This window comes from Anser brachyrhynchus (assembly GCF_964034855.1).
Source record: "Anser brachyrhynchus genome assembly, chromosome: 30".
NCBI classification, from domain to species: domain Eukaryota; kingdom Metazoa; phylum Chordata; class Aves; order Anseriformes; family Anatidae; genus Anser; species Anser brachyrhynchus.
The window spans coordinates 936,375-958,554 of record NC_137723.1 but is presented as its reverse complement, the minus strand read 5'-3'; the positions used below and the strand labels follow the sequence as shown (position 1 = coordinate 958,554).

Sequence of the window (22,180 nt, the reverse complement as noted above, 5' to 3'; positions counted from 1 at the left end):
ACTCCCCCGTCAGGCTCCAGCTGCTCCTCCAGCACCCCCGAGCCACCAGCACACAAGCCCCCACAGCCCACCCACCCCAGTCCCTCCCGCAGGGACACAACTTCCCCAGGGGCTGGGGGCAGGGACTGCAAGGACTCACCCAGCTCTTGGCTCTGTGCCGCTGAAAAGCAAAGGCAGAGGAACAGGAGGTCAGCAGAGCAGCTTGGTTGCTCGGTGGGAACATCTGCAGGGGCTCTGGGCCTTCCCACCAGCCCCACGCTGCAGCCATGCTCCCTGGCCTCCCACCCAAGGCCCCTTGCCTTCTCCCCTGCCTTCGTTGCCCAAGGCAGAGGCCCAAGAGGATCCTAAGGCCTTTGGGATCCCCAGGAGAACATTCCCTTCCTCCTCCTACGCACCTCCCTGGGCCAGGGCTCAGCCCCGCTCCAGACCCACGCGGGTCCCTGCAGAACACCTCCCTCTGCTCCATCCCTGCGCTGCCAGCTTACCTTTCTTTCGAAAGAGATAAACACCGAGGCCAATGGACACAGCCAAAAGCACGAGGGGTAGAGCCAGAGCCACCATTCACGGCTGGGCGTTGTGGAAGAAGGGAGCTGAGAAAAGGCACCAGGAAAAGGGCTTCATTTATGTGCCCGTGGATGGAAAATCAAGACCCAGACTTCTCCCAGCTCAGGACAAGTGCAGGGGCCAGGAACACCTCCGCCTGGCTGTACTATTTGTACCTGCGATGTGCAGGGAGAATTCCCGCTCCTGCTGGATGTGATTGCTCCTGACCACACAGGACAAGGGCCCCTCCACGCTCCCAGTCACGATGACGGCACCTTCGATTTCAAAGAGCCCCTCCTGGTCCTGGGAATGTGTCTGGGAGACCGAGGGCAGATGCTGCCCACGAGCATCCCTCCACAGCAGCTGCGGCAGCGGGTACCAGCCGGCCGATCGACACAGCACCCGGACGCCTCCGGCCTCATAGCCCCCCAGGGAGAGGTGGGGGTCAGCGCCTGTGGCTGGGGGAAGAGCCCGGAGCTGGGGCTTGACTTGGGGAGGGATTCAGTTCCAAGGCAAAGACCCCATCTGCTCCCATGCCAGAGAAAGCCCAGCACAGCCACAGTCCCAGGGGCTCAAATACCAGGTGCTCCATGCACCCACCCTCACCTATAAACCAGCCCGGCTGGTTCCGGACCCAGACAGAAGGGTTACACAATGCCAGTGGCTCCAAATTGCCCAGGAAACCCAGGTGCCCAGCTACAGCACCTCCAGGCAGCGTCTCGGCACCCAGCTGTTCTGGTTGAAGAAGCCCCGGGACTTCCATACAACGTGTCAGATCTCCCCCACCACACAAAGGAAGAGAAAAGCAGACGTCCGGCTGCTCAGAGGACTCTGCGATTCTCCCTGTGTGGTGTTTGGTCCCATTGCTGACACAGCTGAAGGAGCTGCTCAGCAGCCTGTGCCCAGTGCCCTCACAATATTATGATTACTGTTTTCAAGGACACCAGGGAAAACTGACAAAAATATTCGTGGAGCTCTCTCCCCAGATATTACCTCCACATCCATGGGCATGCTCCATGCTGTAAAAGAGCTGAAATATTAAAAGGAGACATAAACTCTGCCCTGGAAGCATCACCCCAGCCACTAACCTGACACCTCCAGCTCCACAATGGCTTCATCATAATCATCAGCACCTTCCACAGTGCAGACGTACTGGCCATCGTCAGAGGGTCTCAGCCTGGTGAGTCGCAAGTCCAGGCTTCCAGCAGAGAGACCATCTCTGGCCAACTCTGTCCTCCCGACATATGCCCCCATCTGCTCCCCGTACAGGTCCTCTCCATTGTGGTAGTGGTGCACTGTCTCAGATAACCTGTGCCGGATCCACCTGACCTCCAAGGTGCGAGCATCCCGTTGAGGGGACAAGTGGCAGGGCAGCACGACATCCTGCCCCACGGTGGCAGTGAGAGGATGGTCTGGTCCCACCACTCTGAGCTGGGCTGGGCAATGGAGAAGGGCACAGAGAGGAGGTGAGATTTTGTCATTGTAAATTTAGGGGGAGTGAGTGACAAAGGGCGAACTGTGTGTGAGTTGGTGCGTGCTGCATCCCCCGTGTCCCATTGGAAACCACCGGGGAAACAGGAGAGGGAGAGGGAGGACGTGCAGGAGAAGGAGGTGTGCTGGGAGTGGGAGCCCTCTCTGCAGCATTCAGGCAGGCGAAGAAGAGCCAGAAAGGGCAGACAAGGCAGCGCCCATACTGCGTGAAACAACCAAAGGGAGAGTGAAACCCAGCTGGGGCTGAGCTGGGGGCTCAGGTCCCCCCTGCCCCACAGCAGCACATCTGCCAGGCCCAGATGGAGAGCCCCCAGCAGCCCCACAGGATCTTACCTGAGCCCAGCTGGAGGAGGATCAGAGTGACGAGGGAAGACAAGAGGCTCCTAGCATGGCCGGTGAAGCTGGGGTGGCCGCAGTCCCAGGGGAGCACCATCTGAGAGAGAGGTCCCCCAGGGGGCAGGCAGCCCCCCAGGGGTTCTTCTGCAAGGGAACCCCACCGAGAGAGAGGTCCCTCACAACACCCAGCAGAGCTGCAGAAAGCACAAGGCTTCGCCCAACTTCCCCAACCTTTGCCCACTTCCTGGCTGCAATAACCCTCTGGGAAGAGCTCTGCCCCTGGGGCAATGTCTGGGGAGCTCTGCAGAGTTGGCACCACCACCCCATCATAGCTGGGTGCCCAGTCCACCACTTTCAGCAAGCACGATGGTCTTGTCCCCAGCAGGAGCCTCTCCAGACCTCCAGGGAAAGCCACTGTCTGAGCTCGTTCATCTCCACCCATCTAAGGAGGTATCAAACAGTGAGCAATGGGACAATGTAGAGAGATGGCAGTGAAGAGCTGAGCGGGATCGCAGGCTGCAGGGAATGAGGCACAGCTGGGAGTAGAGCCTGGAGCTGCCACCCTTTACCCAGGGTGCTGAAGGCAATGTGCCAGCGCCGCTCCCGGCTCCAGTAAAGCAGCTGTGGCAGAATGTTGTCTCAGATGGCCAGGGACCTTCTTCTAGAGCTTAGGTGGATGAGGAAAGTTTCTGTTTGCTGGAAGTGAGGTCAGGCGAAATGGAAGGACTACAGAGATGCTGTTTGCTTTTGTAGGGAGAAAATGCATATGGCCAAAGCACAATTTGAGTTGAGGCTGGACAGTACTGTGAGGGGCAATAAAATGGATTTTTTTTTAAAACTCTCTTAACAGCAAAAGTAGGATGAGAGAAAACATTGGTCTGTTACTTGGCGGGGATGGTCAAACAGGGTCATCAATTTCACTGAAATGTTTAATGCTTTCTTTGCCTTTGTCTTCAACACTGATGCTGGGCTGTGGGACCCCAGGTGCCCTGAGCTGGAGGACAGTGACTGCAGGAACGATAAACTCCCAACAAACCCCTAATTTGTGGGATTTGCTGCTCCAGATGGATGCATACAAGAGTATAGGGCCTGATGGGATTCATCCCAGAGTACTAAGAGAACTGGCTGAAGTGATACGTCTTCCCCTCTAGGCCCTTCACCATCTTTGTGGCCCTTCTCTGGACACTCTCCAATAGTTTCACGTCCTTTTTGTACTGTGGTGCCCAGAACTGCACACATTAATCAAGGTGAGGCCGCACCAGCACAGAGTAGAGCAGGACAATCACTTCCCTCGACCGACTATCACAGAATCACAGAATCACAGAATCGTCTAGGTTGGAAGAGACCTCGAAGATCATCTAGCCCAACCTCTGACCTAACACTAACAAGACCTCCACTAAACCATATCACTAAGGGCTACATCTAAACGTCTTTTAAGGACCTCCAGGGATGGTGAGTCAACCACCTCCCTGGGCAGCCCATTCCAGTGCGTAACAACCCTTTCAGTAAAGAAATTCTTCCTAATATCCAACCTAAAACTCCCCTGGCGCAACTTTAGCCCATTCCCCCTCGTCCTGTCACCAGGCACGTGGGAGAATAGACCAACACCCACCTCTCTACAGCCTCCTTTAAGGTACCTATAGAGAGCGATGAGGTCTCCCCTGAGCCTCCTCTTCTCGAGGCTAAACAACCCCAGCTCCCTCAGCCGCTCCTCATAAGACTTGTTCTCCAGACCCCTCACCAGCTTCGTCGCCCTTCTCTGGACTCTCTTGAGCACCTCCATGTCCTTCTTGTAGTGAGGGGCCCAAAACTGAACACAGTACTCGAGGTGCGGCCTCACCAGAGCCGAGTACAGGGGGACAATCACCTCCCTAGACCTGCTGGCCACACTGCTTCTTATGCAAGCCAGGATGCTGTTGGCCTTCTTGGCCACCTGGGCACACTGCTGGCTCATATTCAGCCGACTATCAACCAATACTCCCAGGTCCCTCTCGGCCAGGCAGCTTTCCAGCCACTCATCTCCCAGCCTGTAGCTCTGCTTGGGGTTGTTGCGTCCCAGGTGCAGGACCCGGCACTTGGCCTTGTTGAACTTCATACAGTTGACCTCAGCCCATCGCTCCAGCCTATCCAGATCCTCCTGCAGAGCCTTCTTGCCCTCGAGCAGATCGACACACGCACTTAGCTTGGTGTCATCTGCAAACTTACTGAGGGTGCACTCAATCCCCTCATCCAGATCATCGATAAAGATATTAAAGAGGACCGGCCCCAGCACTGAGCCCTGGGGGACTCCACTAGTAACCGGCCTCCAACTGGATTTGGCTCCATTTACCACAACTCTTTGGGCCCGGCCATCCAGCCAGTTTCTAACCCAGCGAAGCGTACGCCAGTCCAAGCCCCGAGCAGCCAGTTTCTTGAGGAGAATGTTGTGGGAAACAGTGTCAAAAGCCTTACTGAGGTCAAGGTAGACCACATCCACAGCCTTCCCCTCATCCACCAAGCGCGTCACTTGGTCATAGAAGGAGATCAGGTTCGTCAAGCAGGACCTACCTTTCATAAACCCATGCTGACTGGGCCCCTGATTGCCTGCTTGCCCTGCAAGTGCCGCGTGATGACATTCAAGATAATCCGCTCCATGAGCTTCCCTGGCACTGAGGTCAAGCTAACAGGCCTATAGTTCCCCGGGTCTACCCTCCGGCCCTTCTTGTAGATGGGCGTCACATTTGCTAGCCGCCAGTCGACTGGAACCTCCCCTGACAGCCAGGACTGCTGATAAATGATGGAAAGCGACTTGGCCAGCTCCTCCACCAGTTCGCTCAGTACCCTCGGGTGGATCCCATCCGGCCCCATCGACTTGCGTACATTCAAGTGTTGTAGCAGGTCACCAACCATTTCCTCATGGATAGCGAGGGCCACATCCTGCTCCCCATCCCCTTCCACCTGCTCAGGGTACCAGGTATCCAGACAACAACCGGTCTTGCTGCTAAAGACTGAGGCAAAGAAAGCATTGAGCACCTCAGCCTTTTCCTCATCTTTTGTAACTAAGTTTCCCCCCGCATCCAGTAAAGGATGGAGATTCTCCTCAGTCCTCCTTTTTGTGTTGATGTATTTGTAAAATCATTTTTGCTATCTTTAACGGCAGTAGCCAAACTGAGCTCCAGATGAGCTTTGGCCTTTCTAATTTTGTCCCTGCACAGCCTCGCAACATCCTTATAGTCCTCCTGAGTAGCCCGCCCTCTTTTCCAAAGATTATAAACCCTCCTTTTTCTCCTAAGCTAGAGCCACAACTCTCTGCTCAGCCAGGCCGGTCTAGTTCCGCGTCGGCTCGTCTTTGGGCACATGGGGACAGACCGCTCCTGAGCCATTAAGATTTCCTTCTTGAGGAGTGCCCAGCCTTCCTGGACTCCTTTGCCCTTCAGAACCTCCTCCCAAGGGACTCTGCCAACCAGTGTCCTGAACAGCTCAAAGTCAGCCCTCCGGAAGTCCAAGACAGCGGTTTTACTGGTCCCCTTCCTGACTTCGCCAAGAATAGAGAACTGAACCATTTCGTGGTCACTCTGCCCGAGACAGCTCCCAACCACCACATCTCCCACCAGTCCGTCACTGTCCTGGTTCCTGTTAGGACAGAGTTAATTTTTCCTCATAGTAGCTGGTAGGGTGCTATGTTTTGGATTAGGATGAGAAGAGCGCTGATAACATGCTGATGTTTTAATTGTTGCAGAGCAGTGTTTACACCAGGCCAAGGACTTTTCAGCTTCTCGCTCTGTTCTGCCAGCGAGCAGGCTAGGGGTGCAGCAGGAGCTGGGAGGGGACGGACCCAGGACAGCTGACCCAAACTGGCCAAAGGGGTATTCCATACCATCTGACGTCATGCTAAACAATATATAGGGGTGGCTGGCCGAGGTGGGGGGGCCGGCTGCTCGGGGATAGGCTGGGCATTGGTCAGCGGGTGGTGAGCAATTGCATTGTGCATCACTTGTTTCTTACACATTATTATTATTAATACTATTATCATTATCACTATTATTATTATTGTTATTATTATATCCCTGTCTTAATAAACTGTCTTTATCTCAACTCACCGGCTTCACTTTCCCGTTTCTCTCCCCCATCCCAGAGAGGGAGGGGGGAGGGTGAGCGAACGGCTGTGTGGTGTTTAGCTGCCAGCCGGGTTAAACCACAACAGTCACTGTTTGTGAACAGAAGGTCTAGCAGGGCACCTCCCCTGGTAGGCTCTCTAACCAGCTGCGTCAGGAAGCTATCTTCCACGCTCTCCAGAAACCTCCTAGACTGCTTTCTCTGGGCTGTGTTGTGCTTCCAGGATATGTTTGGGAAGTTGAAGTCCCCCACGAGAACAAGCGCTGACGATTTCGCGGCTTCTGCCAGCTGCCTGTAGAACTCCTCATCGGTCTCCTCATCCTGGTTCGGCAGTCTATAACAGACCCCCACCAGGATGCTTGCCTTGTTGGCCTTCCCTCTGATCCTAACCCATAGGGACTCAACCTTATCATTCCCAGCCTCAAGTTCCTCAACATCTAAACACTCTCTAATATAGAGAGCCACACCACCACCCCTTCTGTGCCGCCTGTCCCTTCTGAAGAGCCTATAGCCAGACATTGCAGCACTCCAGTCATGAGAGTGGTCCCACCACGTTTCCGTGATGGCAACCAAGTCATAGCCTTCCCGCTGCACGATGGCTTCCAGCTCCTCCTGTTTGTTACCCATGCTGCGTGCATTAGTGTAGATGCACTTCAGCTGGGCCATTGCCTTCTTCCCCGGCTTTGCCATTGTTCCCCCCGGCACAGCTCCAACAGGCCTTCTTTCAGCCCCATCCCCCTTCTTTCCTAGTTTAAAGCCCTCTCAATGAGCTCTGCCAGCTCCTGGGCTAGGATCCGTTTTCCCCTTAGAGATAGGGACCCGTCTGCGGCCATCAGGCCAGGTGCCGAGTAAAGCGCCCCATGGTCAAAAAACCCAAAATTTCTGTGTTGGCACCAGCCTCTGAGCCATGTGTTAATCAAGTGGGCTTTCCTTGTCCTCTCGGTACCCCTCCCTGCTGCTGCAGGGATAGATGAAAACACCACCTGCACTCCCGCTCCAGCCACTAACCGTCCCAGTCCCCTAAAGTCCCGTTTGATAGCCTTCAGGCTTCTCTCATCAATATCATCACTGCCAGCCTGGACTATCAAAAGAGGGTAGTAGTCAGAGGGGCGAACCAGGTTGGGAAGCTTCCTGGTAATATCCCTGGCCCTGGTCCTAGGGAGGCAGCAGACTTCCCTACGGGTAGGGTCAGGTCGACAAACAGGGCCCTCTGTTCCCCTGAGAAGGGAGTCGCCTACTACGATCACCCTTCTGTCTTTCTTGGTGGAGGCAGTCTTGAGGCGTAGAGTCGGCTTCCTCGCCCTAGGCATCCTCCTGGGTAGACTTTCTACCTCGTCCTCACCCACCGCTCTCTCAAGCTCCAGGGCCTCAAATCTGTTACGTAAGGGCACCTGGGAAGGTGGGGCCGGTAGGGGGGGGCGTTGCCTGAAAGGTCGAGCAGGGACCTGTCTCCATCCCTCCTCAACTTCTAGGTCGCCTCCCTCTGCCCGACAGCGACGGGGCGGGGGGTCCATCCCCATTTGGGGTGTCTCACTCCGGTACCTCTCCTTCAGGCCCTGCAGGGAGTCACTCCACCAGTCTATCTCCCGCTCACACTCCCTGATAGCCCTCAACCTCTCCACCTCCTCTTTGAGTTCTGCCACCAGGCGGACCAGGTCATCCACCTGCTCGCACCTCACACACACGGCGCCTCTGCTTCCCTCAGATGGCAGCAACAGGCTCAGGCAGTCCCTGCACCCAGAGACCTGAACTGCCGCATTGTTGAGCAGGCGGTCAGTCTGGGTGGCCACAGACTTTCTAGAGAAAGTGCTCTGCCTGGTGAAGACCATCGCAGCCCAGCTAGTAGTCGACAGCCGTTAAAGATGTTGTTCTTATGGGCAGGGGGAAACTCTGCCCTCTCCGCCCTTCATGCTCGCCCTGCCTGCGCGAACTGCTGCGCGAACTGCTGCGCCCACCCTTCTGACGTGCCCCGCCCTGTTTGCCCGCCCTGTTCGCCGCGCTCCTGGTCGCTCGTGCTCCCTAGGGGCTGCTTTTGAACGGCCGGGGAGGGGGCACTGCTGGCTCCACCTACGCCTCGTCAGCCTCCCTCGCGGGGGCTGCCGGGTCCTGGCAGCTCCCTCGAGCGGCCTCGATGTCGGAAAAAAAGTCCTGCCTGTCCTGATCCCCCGCTCCGCTGCAGAACGCGTCTGCCCCGGATCTGATCACCTCGGCAAGTCTAAAAATGTACATATTCGCAGATGTGCTAGTTGTTGCTTCTTTGTCCTCAGGTGCCGTGACAACGTTAGGTCTCGCTACCGAATTTTCAATAAAGCCCTGAACTGGGTACCCATACAAGAAGTGAGGAAAGAAAGGAGGTGCTATTGGAACAGCTCCTAGAAAGTGATTGTGTCCAAAGGCTGGTTGTGGGAACAGATTTTTCCCTCTCAGGGACTCATCATAGGGAAGTGCTTGCACTGGATTCTCCGATTCTACACAGACCTGTCCTTGGCTTTCGGACACCTGAGCTGTCGGGATAATCAGCGGCAGTGATGGAGATCTGCTGTCAACCTGTGAAATCTGACCATTGGATGCCCTGCTTGATGCACCCCAGGATACGGTTGGCCCTCCTGGGTGCCAGGGCACACTGCTGGCTCATGTTCAGCTTGCTGTCAACCACAACCCCCAGATCCCTCTCTGCGGGGCTGCCCTCCAGCATCTCGTCCCCCAGTCTGTACGTATAGCTAGGGTTGCCCCATCCCAGGTGCAGGACCCGGCACTTGCTCTTTTTAAACTTCATGCGGTTGGTGATTGCCCAGGTCTCCAACCTGTCCAGATCTCTCTGCAAGGCCTTTCCACCCTCAACAGAGTCAACAACTCCTTCCATGGGATGCTGTCCTTCCTGTACTGATCCTACGTGGGCTTCCCCAGACAGCAGCTCTTCAACATCTACTCCAGTATGGGTCTGTAATATGGGGTACATCCGTCAGGAGCAAACTGTTCCAACCTGGGTCCCCCACGGGTGGCAGCTCCCCCCAGACCTCAATCTCCTGCATGGGCTCCTCTCCATGGGCTGCGGCTCTGGCCCAGGGCCTGCTCCAGCGGGGGCTCCTCCATGGGCTGCAGCATGGAGATCTGCTCCGTGTGGGACCCATGGGCTGCAGGGGGACAACCTGCTCCACCAGGGGCCTCACCACAGGCCGTGGGGGAACTTCTGCTGTGTGCATGGAGCACCTCCTGCCCTCCTGCTGCACTGACCTTGGGGTCTGCAGGGCTGGTTCTCACTCCTCGCTCTTCCAGCTGCTGTTTTGCAGCAGTTTTTATCACATTTCTTAAATATGCTCTCACAGAGGCACAAATAACATCGCTTAGTGGCTCGGTTCTGGGCAGCAGTGTGTCCTTTTGGAGCCCTCCTCCAGAAGCAGGGAGGAACACGGGGCAGCCCCTGGCCCCACTGCACCTCATTCCTGTGCTGCTCCTGCAGGACCAAGGAGAGGTGATGCAGGAGTGTCTGGAGAAGGGCAGGAGCCCGTCAGAGCTGGGGACAGGGTCTACAAGGTGCTGTCCCTCAGGCACAGCTGAATTCCCTGTGTCTCCAGACGGAACCAGGGGTGGATGCTCTCCCCATTGAAAGCGGCTGCTGTGAAAGTGAAGATCTCCACCCCGTTGTCAGCGTTCATAAAAGACACCTGCTGCTGGGTACAGTTGAGACAGACCCAGATCCTCGTGGGGACAGGGGACAGGGACAAGGGGGTGGGAGGAGATGTGAGAGCCATGACTTGCCCCTCATTGTACTGCACAGCCCAGATCCCTTCTTCAGGGCTCCTGTCGATCCACTTCTTCCTCTTCACAGATGCCCTGGCCACCCCCACAGCCCACCACAAATAGAGGGGCAGAGCTCAGCCCTGGGCAGGCTTTCCCCAGCTCAGGGCCAGGAGCTGCCCCACGGGGCAGGAGACGGGGCACCTCTTGGCTCCTGAACATGCCCCAGCAAGGGAAGGGGAAGCACCACAGAGGGCAACCCAGTGCGCACCTACCTCTATTATGAGGCAGCAGACCCCTTCTCCATGCTGGAAGGAGAGGGGAGAGCTGGTCACAGCCCACGGCCGGTGCCCAGTGGGTATGGGTAGGGTGAGGGCCCAGCCCTGGGCTGCTCTGTCCCAGTTGCCCACCCTCCCCTGCACATCACAGTATCACAGTATCACAGATTTCTAGGTTGGAAGAGACCTCAAGATCATCGAGTCCAACCTCCGACCTAACACTAAGTACTCCACTAAACCATATCGCTAAGCTCTACATCTAAACGTCTTTTAAAGACCTCCAGGGATGGTGACTCCACCACCTCCCTGGGCAGCCCGTTCCAATGCTTAATAACCCTTTCGGTAAAGAAGTACTTCCTAACATCCAACCTAAAACTCCCCTGTCGCAACTTTCGCCCATTCCCCCTCGTCCTGTCACCAGGCACGTAGGAGAACAGGCCAACCCCCACCTCTTTACAGCCTCCTTTAAGGTAACTGTAGAGAGCGATAAGGTCGCCCCTGAGCCTCCTCTTCTCCAGGCTGAACAACCCCAGCTCCCTCAGCCGCTCCTCGTAAGACTTGTTCTCCAGACCCCTCACCAGCTTGGTCGCCCTTCTCTGGACTTGCTCGAGCACGTCCATGTCCTTCCTGTAGCGAGGGGCCCAAAACTGAACACAGTACTTGAGGTGCGGCCTCACCAGAGCCGAGTACAGGGGCACAATCACTTCCCTAGACCTGCTGGCCACACTGCTTCTTATGCAGGCCAGGATACTGTTGGCCTTCTTGGCCACCTGGGCACACTGCTGGCTCATATTCAGCCGACTATCAACCAATACTCCCAGGTCCCTCTCGGCCAGGCAGCTTTCCAACCACTCATCTCCCAGCCTGTAGCTCTGCTTGGGGTTGTTGCGCCCCAGGTGCAGGACCCGGCACTTGGCCTTGTTGAACTTCATACAGTTGACCTCAGCCCATCGCTCCAGCCTATCCAGATCCTCCTGCAGAGCCTTCTTGCCCTCGAGCAGATCGACACACGCACTTAGCTTGGTGTCATCTGCAAACTTACTGAGGGTGCACTCAATCCCCTCATCCAGATCATCGATAAAGATATTAAAGAGGACCGGCCCCAGCACTGAGCCCTGGGGGACTCCACTAGTAACCGGCCTCCAACTGGATTTGGCTCCATTTACCACAACTCTTTGGGCCCGGCCATCCAGCCAGTTTCTAACCCAGCGAAGCGTACGCCAGTCCAAGCCCCGAGCAGCCAGTTTCTTGAGGAGAATGTTGTGGGAAACAGTGTCAAAAGCCTTACTGAGGTCAAGGTAGACCACATCCACAGCCTTTCCCTCATCCACCAAGCGTGTCACTTGGTCATAGAAGGAGATCAGGTTCGTCAAGCAGGACCTGCCTTTCATAAACCCATGCTGACTGGGCCTGATCGCCTGCTTGCCCTGCAAGTGCCGCGTGATGACCCTCAAGATAATCTGCTCCATGAGCTTTCCTGGCACTGAGGTCAAACTGACAGGCCTATAGTTCCCCGGGTCTGCCCTGCGGCCTTTCTTATAGATGGGCGTCACATTGGCTAGCCGCCAGTCAACTGGGACCTCCCCCGATAGCCAGGACTGCCGATAAATGATGGAAAGCGGCTCGGCCAGCTCCTCCACCAGTTCTTTCAGTACCCTCGGGTGCATCCCATCCGGCCCCATCGACTTGCGCACATCCAAGCTCCGTAGCAGGTCGCCAACCATTTCCTCATGGAAATGAGGAAATCATCGCCTAGGTGTTGTCCTGAGGCCCAAGCATGGGGACCCTCACCCAGCTCTGCAGCTTGTTTTTCTGAAAAGGAAAGCAAAAGTAATGCATGATCAGAGGGGAGAGTTGCTCAGCCCATGGTAGACCCTGAACACATCCCATGACTGGGAAAATACTACCTTGCTCCGAGGTGGGACCAGACAAATAGTCATTGTGGCCCAGCTTTGTACAATGCTCTTGTAAGTGGAACTGTAAGGATGGACACTTGTGCAGCCTTTATCTCTGTGCCACCAAAGCCATTAAGGAAGTGAAGAACGGATTGTTGGAGGACGTCCCTGTCCCGGAAGCATCCGTGCAGAGCGTGGCTTCCCCACAACTCGCTCCCCATCCCCACCTTGATCCCCGTTCCTTTCAGCCATCCCGGCCGTGTCCCGTGCCCAGGGCAGCCCCAGCCCCAGCACTCCCCACTCCCCCATCAGGCTCCAGCTGCTCCTCCGGCACCCCCAAGCCACAAGCACACAAGACCCCACAGCCCACCCACCTCAGTCCCTCCCGCAGGGACACCACTTCCCCAGGGGGCAGGGAGTGCAAGGACTCACCCAGCTCTCGGCTCTGTGCCGCTGAAAAGCAAAGGCGGAGGAACAGGAGGTCAGCAGAAAAAAAAAGAGGAGGTCAGCCCCGGGACTTTACAAAAGTAAAGCAGACGTCTGGCTGCTCAGAGGACTCTTTGGTTCTCCCTGTGTGGTGTTTGGTCCCATTGCTGACACAGTTGAAGGAGCTGCTCAGCAGCCTGTGCCCACTGCCCTCACAATATTATGATTATTGTCTTCTAGGACACCAGGGAAAACTGACAAAAATATCCATGCAGCTCTCTCCCCAGATATTACTTCCACATCCATGGGCATGCTCCATGCTGTGAAGGAGCTGAAACATTAAAAGGACACGTAAACTCTGCCCTGGAAGCATCACCCCAGCCACTAACCTGACACCTCCAGCTCCACAATGGCTTCGTTATAAGCATCTTCCACAGTGCAGACGTACTGGCCATCATCAGAGGGTCTCAGCTCCGTGATTCTCAAGTCCAGGCTTCCAGCAGAGAGACCACCTCTGGCCAACTCTGTCCTCCCGACATATGCCTCCATCTGCTCCCCGTACAGGTCCTCTCCATTGCGGTAGTGGTGCACTGTCTCAGAGATGTGGTCCCGGATCCACCTGACCTCCAAGGTGCGAGCATCCCGTTGAGGGGACAAGTGGCAGGGCAGCACGACATCCTGCCCCACGGTGGCAGTGAGAGGCTGGCCTGGTCCCACCACTCTGAGCTGGGCTGGGCAATGGAGAAGGGCACAGAGAGGCTGTGAGATTTTGCCATCGTAAATTTATGGGCAGTGAGTGACAAAGGGCGAGCTGTGCGTGAGTTGGTGCGTGCTGTGTCCCCTGTGTACAATGGGAAACCACTGGGGAAACAGGAGAGGGAGAGGGAGGACGTGCAGGAGAAGGAGGTGTGCTGGGATGGGAGCCCTCTCTGCAGCATTTGGGCAGGTGAAGAAGAGCCAGAAAGGGCAGCCAAAGCAGCACCCATGTTGCATGAAAAAAACAAAGGGAAAGCAAAACCTATCTGGGACTGAGCTGTGGGCTCGGGTCCCCCCTACCCCACAGCTGCTCTCCTGCCCTATGGTAGCACATCTGCCAGGCCCCGGGGGGAGAGCCTCCAGCAGCCCTGCAGGATCCTACCTGAGCCCAGCTGGAGGAGGAGCAGAGTGACGAGGGAAGTCAGGAGGCCCCTGGCATGGCCAGTGAGGCTGGGGCGGCCGCAGCTCCAGCGGAGCCCCATCTGAGACAGAGGCCCCCCAGGGGGCAGGCAGCCCCCCAGGGGTTCTTCTCCAAGGGAGCCCACCAATATAGATGTCCCTCACGGCACCCAGCAGAGCTGCAGAAAGCACAAGGCTACGCCCAACTTCCCCAACCTTTGCCCACTTCCTGGCTGCAATAACCCTCTGGAAGGAGCTCTGCCCCTGGGGCAATGTCTGTTGATCTCTGCAGGGCTGGCACCGCCATCCCATCGCAGCTGGGTGCCCAGTCCAGGGCCTTCAGCAAGCATGAGGGGCTTGTCCCCGGCAGGGTCCTCTCCAGACCTCCAGGGAAAGCCAGTGTCTGAGCTCGTTCATCTCCACCCATCTAAGGAGGAATCAGTGAGCAATGGGACAATGTGGAGAGATGGCAGTGAAGAGCTGAGCGGGATTGGAGGCTGCAGGGAATGGGGCACAGCTGGGTGCCGAGTCTGGAGCTGCCACCCTTTGACCACGGTGCTGAAGGCAATGTGCCAGTGCCGCTCCCGGCTCCAGTAAAGCGGCTGTGGCAGAATGTTGTCTCAGATGGTCAGGGACCTTCTTCTAGAGCTTAGGTGGATAAGGAAAGTTTCTGTTTGCTGGAAGTGAGGTCAGGCAATGTGGAAGGACTACAGAGGTACTGTTTGCTTTTGTAGGGAGAAAATTCGTATGTTCAAAGTTCAATTTGAGTTGAAGCTGGACAGTACTGTGAGGGGTAATAAAATGGATTATTTTTTAAACTCTCTTAACAGCAGAAGTAGGATGATAGAAAACATTGGTCTGTTACTTGGCGGGGATGGTCAAACAGGGTCATCAACTTCACTGAAATATTTAATGCTTTCTTTGCCTTTGTCTTCAACACCGATGCTGGGCTGTGGGACCCCAGGTGCCCTGAGCTGGAGGACAGTGACTGCAGGAACGATAAACTCCCAACAAACCCCTAATTTGTGGGATTTGCTGCTCCAGATGGATGCATACAAGACTATAGGGCCTGATGGGATTCATCCCAGAGTACTAAGAGAACTGGCTGAAGTGATACATCTTCCCCTCTAGGCCCTTCACCATCTTTGTGGCCCTTCTCTGGACACTCTCCAATAGTTTCATGTCCTTTTTGTACCGTGGTGCCCAGAACTGCACACAGTAATCAAGATGAGGCCGCACCAGCGCAGAGCAGAGTGGGACAATCACTTCCCTCGACCATCAATGCCGTGCCTGATGCACCCCAGGATACGGTTGGCCTTCCTGGCTGCCAGGGCACACTGCTGGCTCATGTTCAGCTTGCTGTCAACCACAACCCCCAGATCCCTCTCTGCAGGGCTGCTCTCCAGCATCTCGTCCCCCAGTCTGTACGTATAGCCAGGGTTGCCCCACCCCAGGTGCAGGACCCGGTAGTTGCTCTTGTTAAATTTCATGTGGTTGGTGATGGGCTGGTTCTCACTCCTCGCTCTCCCAGCTGCTGTTGTGCAGCAGTTTTTTCCACATTTCTTAAATATGCTCTCACAGAAGCACAAATAACATTGCTTAGTGGCTCAGCTCTGGGCAGCAGTTTGTGCTTTTGGAGCGAGCTGGCCCTTATCTAATATGGGGCAGTTTCTGGATTCTTCTCACAGTAGCAAACCCCTGCTACCAAAATCTTGCCACGTAAACCTACTACATCATGAAATCTCTATAATTTAATTTTAAATATCCTGAGGAATCCGGAGAGGTCCCAGTGACTGGAAGCTGCCAAAAGTTGCCCCAGTTTCCAAGAAGGGCAGCAAAGAAGAACCTGGGAATTACAGGCCTGTCAGTCTCATGGCAGTGCCTGCTAAAGTTAGGGAGATTGCTCTGGGAGTGGGTGAAAAACACCTGAGGGACAATGTGGCCACTGGTCACAGGACACAGGGGTTCGTGAGGGGAAGCTCGTGTTCAACAAACCTGATTTCCTTTTTTTCATAAGGTCAGTCTCCCATTTGAGCGAGGGAGCCAGTTGAAGTGATCGTTTTGGATTTCAGTAAAGATTATGACATGTTTTCTGACAGTATCCATCTGGACCAAATGTCCATCACAGAGCCAGACAAATGCACAATACGATGGCTGAACAATTGGCTGAGGGGTCAGGCTCTGAGGGATTCTGGTAAAAGGGGCGATATCAGGCTGGCGGCCAGTCACGAGTGGGGCTCTGCAGGGCTCCATTTTGGGGTCAGGTCTCTTCAGTGTTCCCATAAATGACCTGGATGCGGGACTTCAGAGAAACCTGAGTGAGTTTGTGTCTGACACAGAACGGGGAGGAGCTGCTGACTCCCTTGAGGCTGGAGAGGCCTTGCAGGGGGATCTGGCCAAAGGGGAGAGCTGGGCAGCCACCGCCTGTGGGAAGTTTAACAAGAGCAAGTGCCGGGCCCTGTCCCTGGGCAGGGGCAGCCCTGGCTGTACGTACAGCGTGGGGGGCGAGAGGCTGGAGAGCAGCCCCCAGAACGGGAGCTGGGGGTTGTGGCCGACGGCAAGTTGGGTGTGAGCCAGCAGCGGGCTCTGGCAGCCCAAACGGCCAAGCGTGCCCTGGGGTGCCTCAGGCACGGCACTGCTGGCCGGCCGAGGGAAGGGATCGTCCCGCTCTGCTGGGCCTGCTGCGGCCTCACCTCGAGCACTGCGTGCAGCTGTGGGCACCACAGCAGACGAAGGGTGAGAAACTGTGCGAGAGCCTCCAAGGGAGGGCTACGAGGATGGCGAAGGCTCTGCAGGCCAAGGGGTGTGAGGAGCGGCTGAAGGCGCTTGGCTTGTTGAGCCCAGAGCAGAGGAGACGCAAGGGAGGCCTCACGGTGGCCCACAGCTTCCTGATGAGGGGAGCGGAGGGGCAGGCGCCGGTCTGTGCTCTCTGGGGCCAGCGACAGGGCCCGAGGGAACGGCATGGAGCTGCCACAGGGGAGGCTCAGGCACCAAGGAGACGGTCTGCTGCAAGACGCCTTCCCAGGCACCAAAGCCTGAGGAGAGAAAACACCCAGGAAATGCCACTGCCAGACTCCATCTTCCTGTACAAAACTTTATTTGCCACAGTGCTGCTGCTACTGTGCCTTGATGTGCTCCAGAGGAGGGAACAAAGAGCCCCCACAGGCTGCTCATGCTCAGCACCAGGCACAGAGCAAAGATCAACCCCAAACTAGGAGGCAAAGGTGGCCTGCAATGGCTGGCAGCACACGGTGACCACATCCCTTGCACTGGGGGTCTGCAAGCAGTGCAAGTAGAGGGGAGAGGAGTGTGGAGAGCTGCTGCAGCCCCTGTGCTGCCTGCTGGGGCTCAGAGGCAGGGTGAGACCCGCGGGTGCCAGCAGGGCTTCTGGTCCAGCACAGGAGCCCTGTGCAGGGCAGAGCCCGGGGGCTGCAAGGGGCCTGGCCCCTGCTTGCAGCATCACAGCCCTCCTCCAGCAGCAGGGAGGAACACAGGGCAGCCCCTGGCCCCACTGCACCTCATTCCTGTGCTGCTCCTGCAGGACCAAGGAGAGGTGATGCAGGAGTGGCTGGAAAAGAGCAGGAGCCCCCCAGGGCTGGGGACAGGGTCTACAGGGTGCTGTCCCTCAGGCACAGCTGAATTGCCCGTGTCTCCAGACGGAACCAGGGGTGGATGCTCTCCCCATTGAAGGCGGCTGCTGTGAAAGTGAAGATCTCCACCCCATTGTCAGCGTTGATAAAAGACACCTGCTGCTGGGTACAGTCCAGACAGACCCAGATCCTCGTGGGGACAGGGGACAGGGACAAGGGGGTGGGAGGAGATGTGAGAGCCATGAGTTGCCCCTCATCATACTGCACAGCCCAGATCCCTTCTTCAGGGCTCACGTCGATCCACTTCTTCCTCTTCACAGATGCCCTGGCCACCCCCACAGCCCACCACAAATACTTTCCCCTCTTCCGCTCCACCTCCACCAAGCAGCAGTGCCTCCCCTCTCTGAACTCCTCACAGCCCAGCACGCAGCAACAAGTGTCAAATCTCTCCGAGGTGTCAGACACCTGCTGCTTTTGAGTTTCCCATCTCACACTGCTGTTGTCCTGAGACAGGACAAGCTGGGGATGAGCTGTGTCCGCATCCAGGGTCACCTTCACTGCAGGGACAGAAGGAGCCAGGCCATCAGGGGCAGAGCTCAGCCCTGGGCAGGCTTTCCCCAGCTCGGGGCCAGGAGCTGCCCCACGGGGCAGGAGACGGGGCACCTCTTGGCTCCTGAACATGCCCCAGCAAGGGCAGGAGAAGCACTGCAGAGGGCAACCCAATACACACTTACCTCTATTTTGAGGCAGCAGACCCCTTCTCCATGCTGGAAGGAGAGGGGAGAGCTGGTCACAGCCCACGGCCGGTGCCCAGTGGGTATGGGCAGGGTGAGGGCCCAGCCCTGGGCTGCTCTGTCCCAGCTGCCCACCCTCCCCTGCACATCACCTTGGAGATGTCATGCAGCCCAAGAATGGGGACACTCACCCAGTTCTGCAGCTTGTTTTTCTGAAAAGGAAAGCAAAAGTAATGCATGATCACAGGGGAGAGTTGCTCAGCCCATGGTAGACCCTGAACACATCCCATGACTGGGAAAATACTGCCTTGCTCCGAGGTGGGACCAGACAAATAGTCATTGTGGCCCAGCTTTGTACAATGCTCTTGTAAGTGGAACTGTAAGGATGGACACTTGTGCAACTTTGATCTTTGTGCCACCGAAGCCATTAAGGAAGTGAAGAACGGATTGCTGGAGAATGTCCCTGTCCTGGAAGCATCAGTGGAGAGCGGGGCAGACCCGCAGCTCGCTCCCAATCCCCACCTTGATCCCCGTTCCTTTCAGCCATCCCGGCCGTGTCCTGTGCTCAGGGCAGCCCCAGCCCCAGCACTCCCCACTCCCCCGTCAGGCTCCAGCTGCTCCTCCAGCACCCCCGAGCCACCAGCACACAAGCCCCCACAGCCCACCCAGCCCAGTCCCTCCCGCAGGGACACCACTTCCCCAGGGGCTGGGGGCAGGGACTGCAAGGACTCACCCAGCTCTCGGCTCTGTGCCACTGAAAAGCAAAGGCAGAGGAACCGGAGGTCAGCAGAGCAGCTTGGTTGCTCGGTGGGAACATCTGCAGGGGCTCTGGGCCTTCCCACCAGCCCCACGCTGCAGCCATGCTCCCTGGCCTCCCACCCAAGGCCCCTTGCCTTCTCCCCTGCCTTCGTTGCCCAAGGCAGAGGCCCAAGAGGATCCTAAGGCCTTTGGGATCCCCAGGAGAACATTCCCTTCCTCCTCCTACACACCTCCCTGGGCCAAGGCTTAGCCCTGCACCAGACCCACGCGGGTCCCTGCAGAACACCTCCCTCTGCTCCATCCCTGCGCTGCCAGCTTACCTTTCTTTTGAAAGAGATAAACACCGAGGCCAATGGACACAGCCAAAAGCACGAGGACCAGAGCCAGAGCCACCATCCAGGGCCGGGCGTTGTGGAAGAAGGGAGCTGAGAAAAGGCACAAGGAAAAAGGCTGCATTTCCATGCCCCTGGGTGGAAAAGCAAGACCCAGACTTCTCCCAGCTCAGGAGAAGTGCAGGGGCCAGGAACACGTCACCCTGGCTGTGCTATTTGTACCTGCGATGTGCAGGGACGATTCCCGCTCCTGCTGGAGGCGGCTGCTCCTGACCATGCAGGATAAGGGCCCCTCCACGCTCCTGGTCACGATGACGGCTCCTTCGATTTCAAAGAGCCCCTCCTGGTCCTGGGAATGTGTCTGGGAGACCAAGGGCAGATGCTGCCCACGAGCATCCCTCCACAGCAGCTGCGGCAGCGGGTACCAGCCGGCCGATCGACACAGCACCCGGACTCCTCTGGCCTCGTAGCCCCCCAGGGAGAGGTGGGGGTCAGCACCTGTGGCTGGGGGAAGAGCCCGGAGCTGGGGCTTGACTTGGGGAGGGATTCAGTTCCAAGGCAAAGACCCCATCTGCTCCCATGCCAGACACAGCCCAGACCAGCCACGGCCCCAGAGATTCAGGGACCGGGCGCTCCATGCACCAACCCTCACCCCAAAATACCCTGACTGGTTCCGGACCCAGACGGAAGGGCTGCACAATGCCAATGGCCCCAAATTGCCCAGAAAATCCAGGTGCCGAACTCCAGGACCTGCTGGCAGCAGCTCTGCACCAAGTCGTGCTACTTCAAGAAGCCCCAGGACTTCCAGAGAGCGTCTCAGGTCTCCCCCACCACACAAAGCAAAAGTAATGAAGACATCTGGCTGCTCAGAGGACTCTTTGGTTCTCCCTGTGTGGTGTTTGGTCCCATTGCTGACACAGCTGAAGGAGCTGCTCAGCAGCCTGTGCCCAGTGCCCTCACAATATTATGATTATTGTCTTCTAGGACACCAGGGAAAACTGACAAAAATATCCATGGAGCTCTCTCCCCAAACATTACTTCCACATCCATGGGCATGCTCCATGCTGTGAAGGAGCTGAAACATTAAAAGGAGACATAAACTCTGCCCTGGAAGCATCACCCCAGCCACTAACCTGACACCTCCAGCTCCACAATGGCTTCGTTATAAGCATCTTCCACAGTGCAGACGTACTGGCCGTCATCAGAGGGTCTCAGCCCCGTGATTCTCAAGTCCAGGCTTCCAGCAGAGAGACCACCTCTGGCCAACTCTGTCCTCCCGACATATGCCTCCATCTGCTCCCCGTACAGGTCCTCTCCATTGCGGTAGTGGTGCACTGTCTCAGATAAGCTGTGCCGAATCCACCTGACCTCCAAGGTGCGAGCATCCCGTTGAGGGGACAAGTGGCAGGGCAGCACGACATCCTGCCCCACGGTGGCAGTGACAGCGTGGCCTGGTCCCACCACTCTGAGCTGGGCTGGGCAATGGAGAAGGGCACAGAGAGGAGGTGAGATTTTGCCATCGTAAATTTATGGGCAGTGAGTGACAAAGGGCGAGCTGTGCGTGAGTTGGTGCGTGCTGTGTCCCCTGTGTACAATGGGAAACCACTGGGGAAACAGGAGAGGGAGAGGGAGGACGTGCAGGAGAAGGAGGTGTGCTGGGAGTGGGAGCCTTCTCTGCAGCATTTGGGCAGGTGAAGAAGAGCCAGAAAGGGCAGCCAAGGCAGCGCCCCTATGGCTTGAAAGAACCAAAGGGAAAGTGAAACCCATTGGGGGCTGAGCTGAGGGCTCAGGTCCCCCTGCCCCACGGCTGCTCCCCTGCCCCACAGCAGCACGTCTGCCAGGCCTTGAGGGGAGTGCCCCCAGCAGCCCCACAGGATCTCACCTGAGCCCAGCCGGAGGAGGAGGAAAGTGACAAGGGAAGTCAGCAGGCCCTTGGCATGGCCGGTGCGGTTGGAGCGGCCACAGTCCCTGGTGAGCCCCATCTGAGACAGAGGTCCCCCAGGGGGCAGGCAGCCCCCCAGGGCTTCTTTTCCAAGGGAGTCGCACCGAGAGAGAGAGCTCCCTCACAGCACCCAGCAGAGCTGCAGAAAGCACAAGGCTACACCCAACGTCCCCAACCTTTGCCCACTTCCTGGTTGAAATAACCCTCTGGGAGGAGCTCTGCCCCTGGGGCAATGTCTGTTGATCTCTGCAGGGCTGGCACCGCCATCCCATCGCAGCTGGGTGCCCAGCCCAGGGCCTTCAGCAAGCATGAGGGGCTTGTCCCCAGCAGGGTCCTCTCCAGACCTCCAGGGAAAGCCAGTGTCTGAGCTCATTCATCTCCACCCATCTAAGGAGGAATCAAACAGTGAGCAATGGGACAATGTGGAGAGATGGCAGTGAAGAGCTGAGCGGGATTGCAGGCTGCAGGGAATGGGGCACAACTGGGTGCCAAGCCTGGAGCTGCCACCCTTCGACCAGGGTGCTGAAGGCAATGTGCCAGCCTTGGTCACTGCTCCAGTAAAGCAGCTGTGGCAGAAGGTTGTCTCAGATGGGCAGGGACCTTCTTCTAGAGCTTAGGTGGATAAGGAAAGTTTCTGTTTGCTGGAAGTGAGGTCAGGCCATGTGGAAGGACTACAGAGGTACTGTTTGCTTTTGTAGGGAGAAAATTCGTATGGCCAAAGCTCAATTTGAGTTGAGGCTGGACATGAGGGGCAATAAAATGGATTTTTTTTTAAACTATCTTAACAGCAAAAGTAGGATGAGAGAAAGCACTGGTCTGCTACTGGATGGGGATGCCCAAACAGGGTCATCGACTTCACAGAGCTG

General features: G+C 56.8%; 3 protein-coding genes across 8 annotated transcripts in view; 1 reads left to right on the top strand and 2 right to left on the bottom strand.

Moving 5' to 3' along the window:
* The window catches only part of LOC308184294 (butyrophilin subfamily 2 member A2-like), a 92,312-nt gene that overhangs the window by 2,095 nt on the left and 68,037 nt on the right, over positions 1-22,180 (bottom strand). The window lies entirely within an intron of this gene.
* LOC308184288 (HLA class II histocompatibility antigen, DM beta chain-like) overlaps positions 1-22,180 on the top strand; it is a 67,320-nt gene that overhangs the window by 23,576 nt on the left and 21,564 nt on the right. The window lies entirely within an intron of this gene.
* LOC308184185 (butyrophilin subfamily 3 member A2-like) lies at positions 562-21,674 on the bottom strand (the record flags this gene model as incomplete). Its single annotated transcript, XM_080571018.1, has 4 exons — positions 21,255-21,674; positions 1,632-1,979; positions 720-1,001; positions 562-590 (listed from the first exon to the last, which is right to left on the bottom strand). The coding sequence occupies exons 1-4, from the start codon at positions 21,352-21,354 to the stop codon at positions 562-564; spliced, it is 759 nt and encodes a 252-aa protein (XP_080427144.1). The 5' UTR covers positions 21,355-21,674.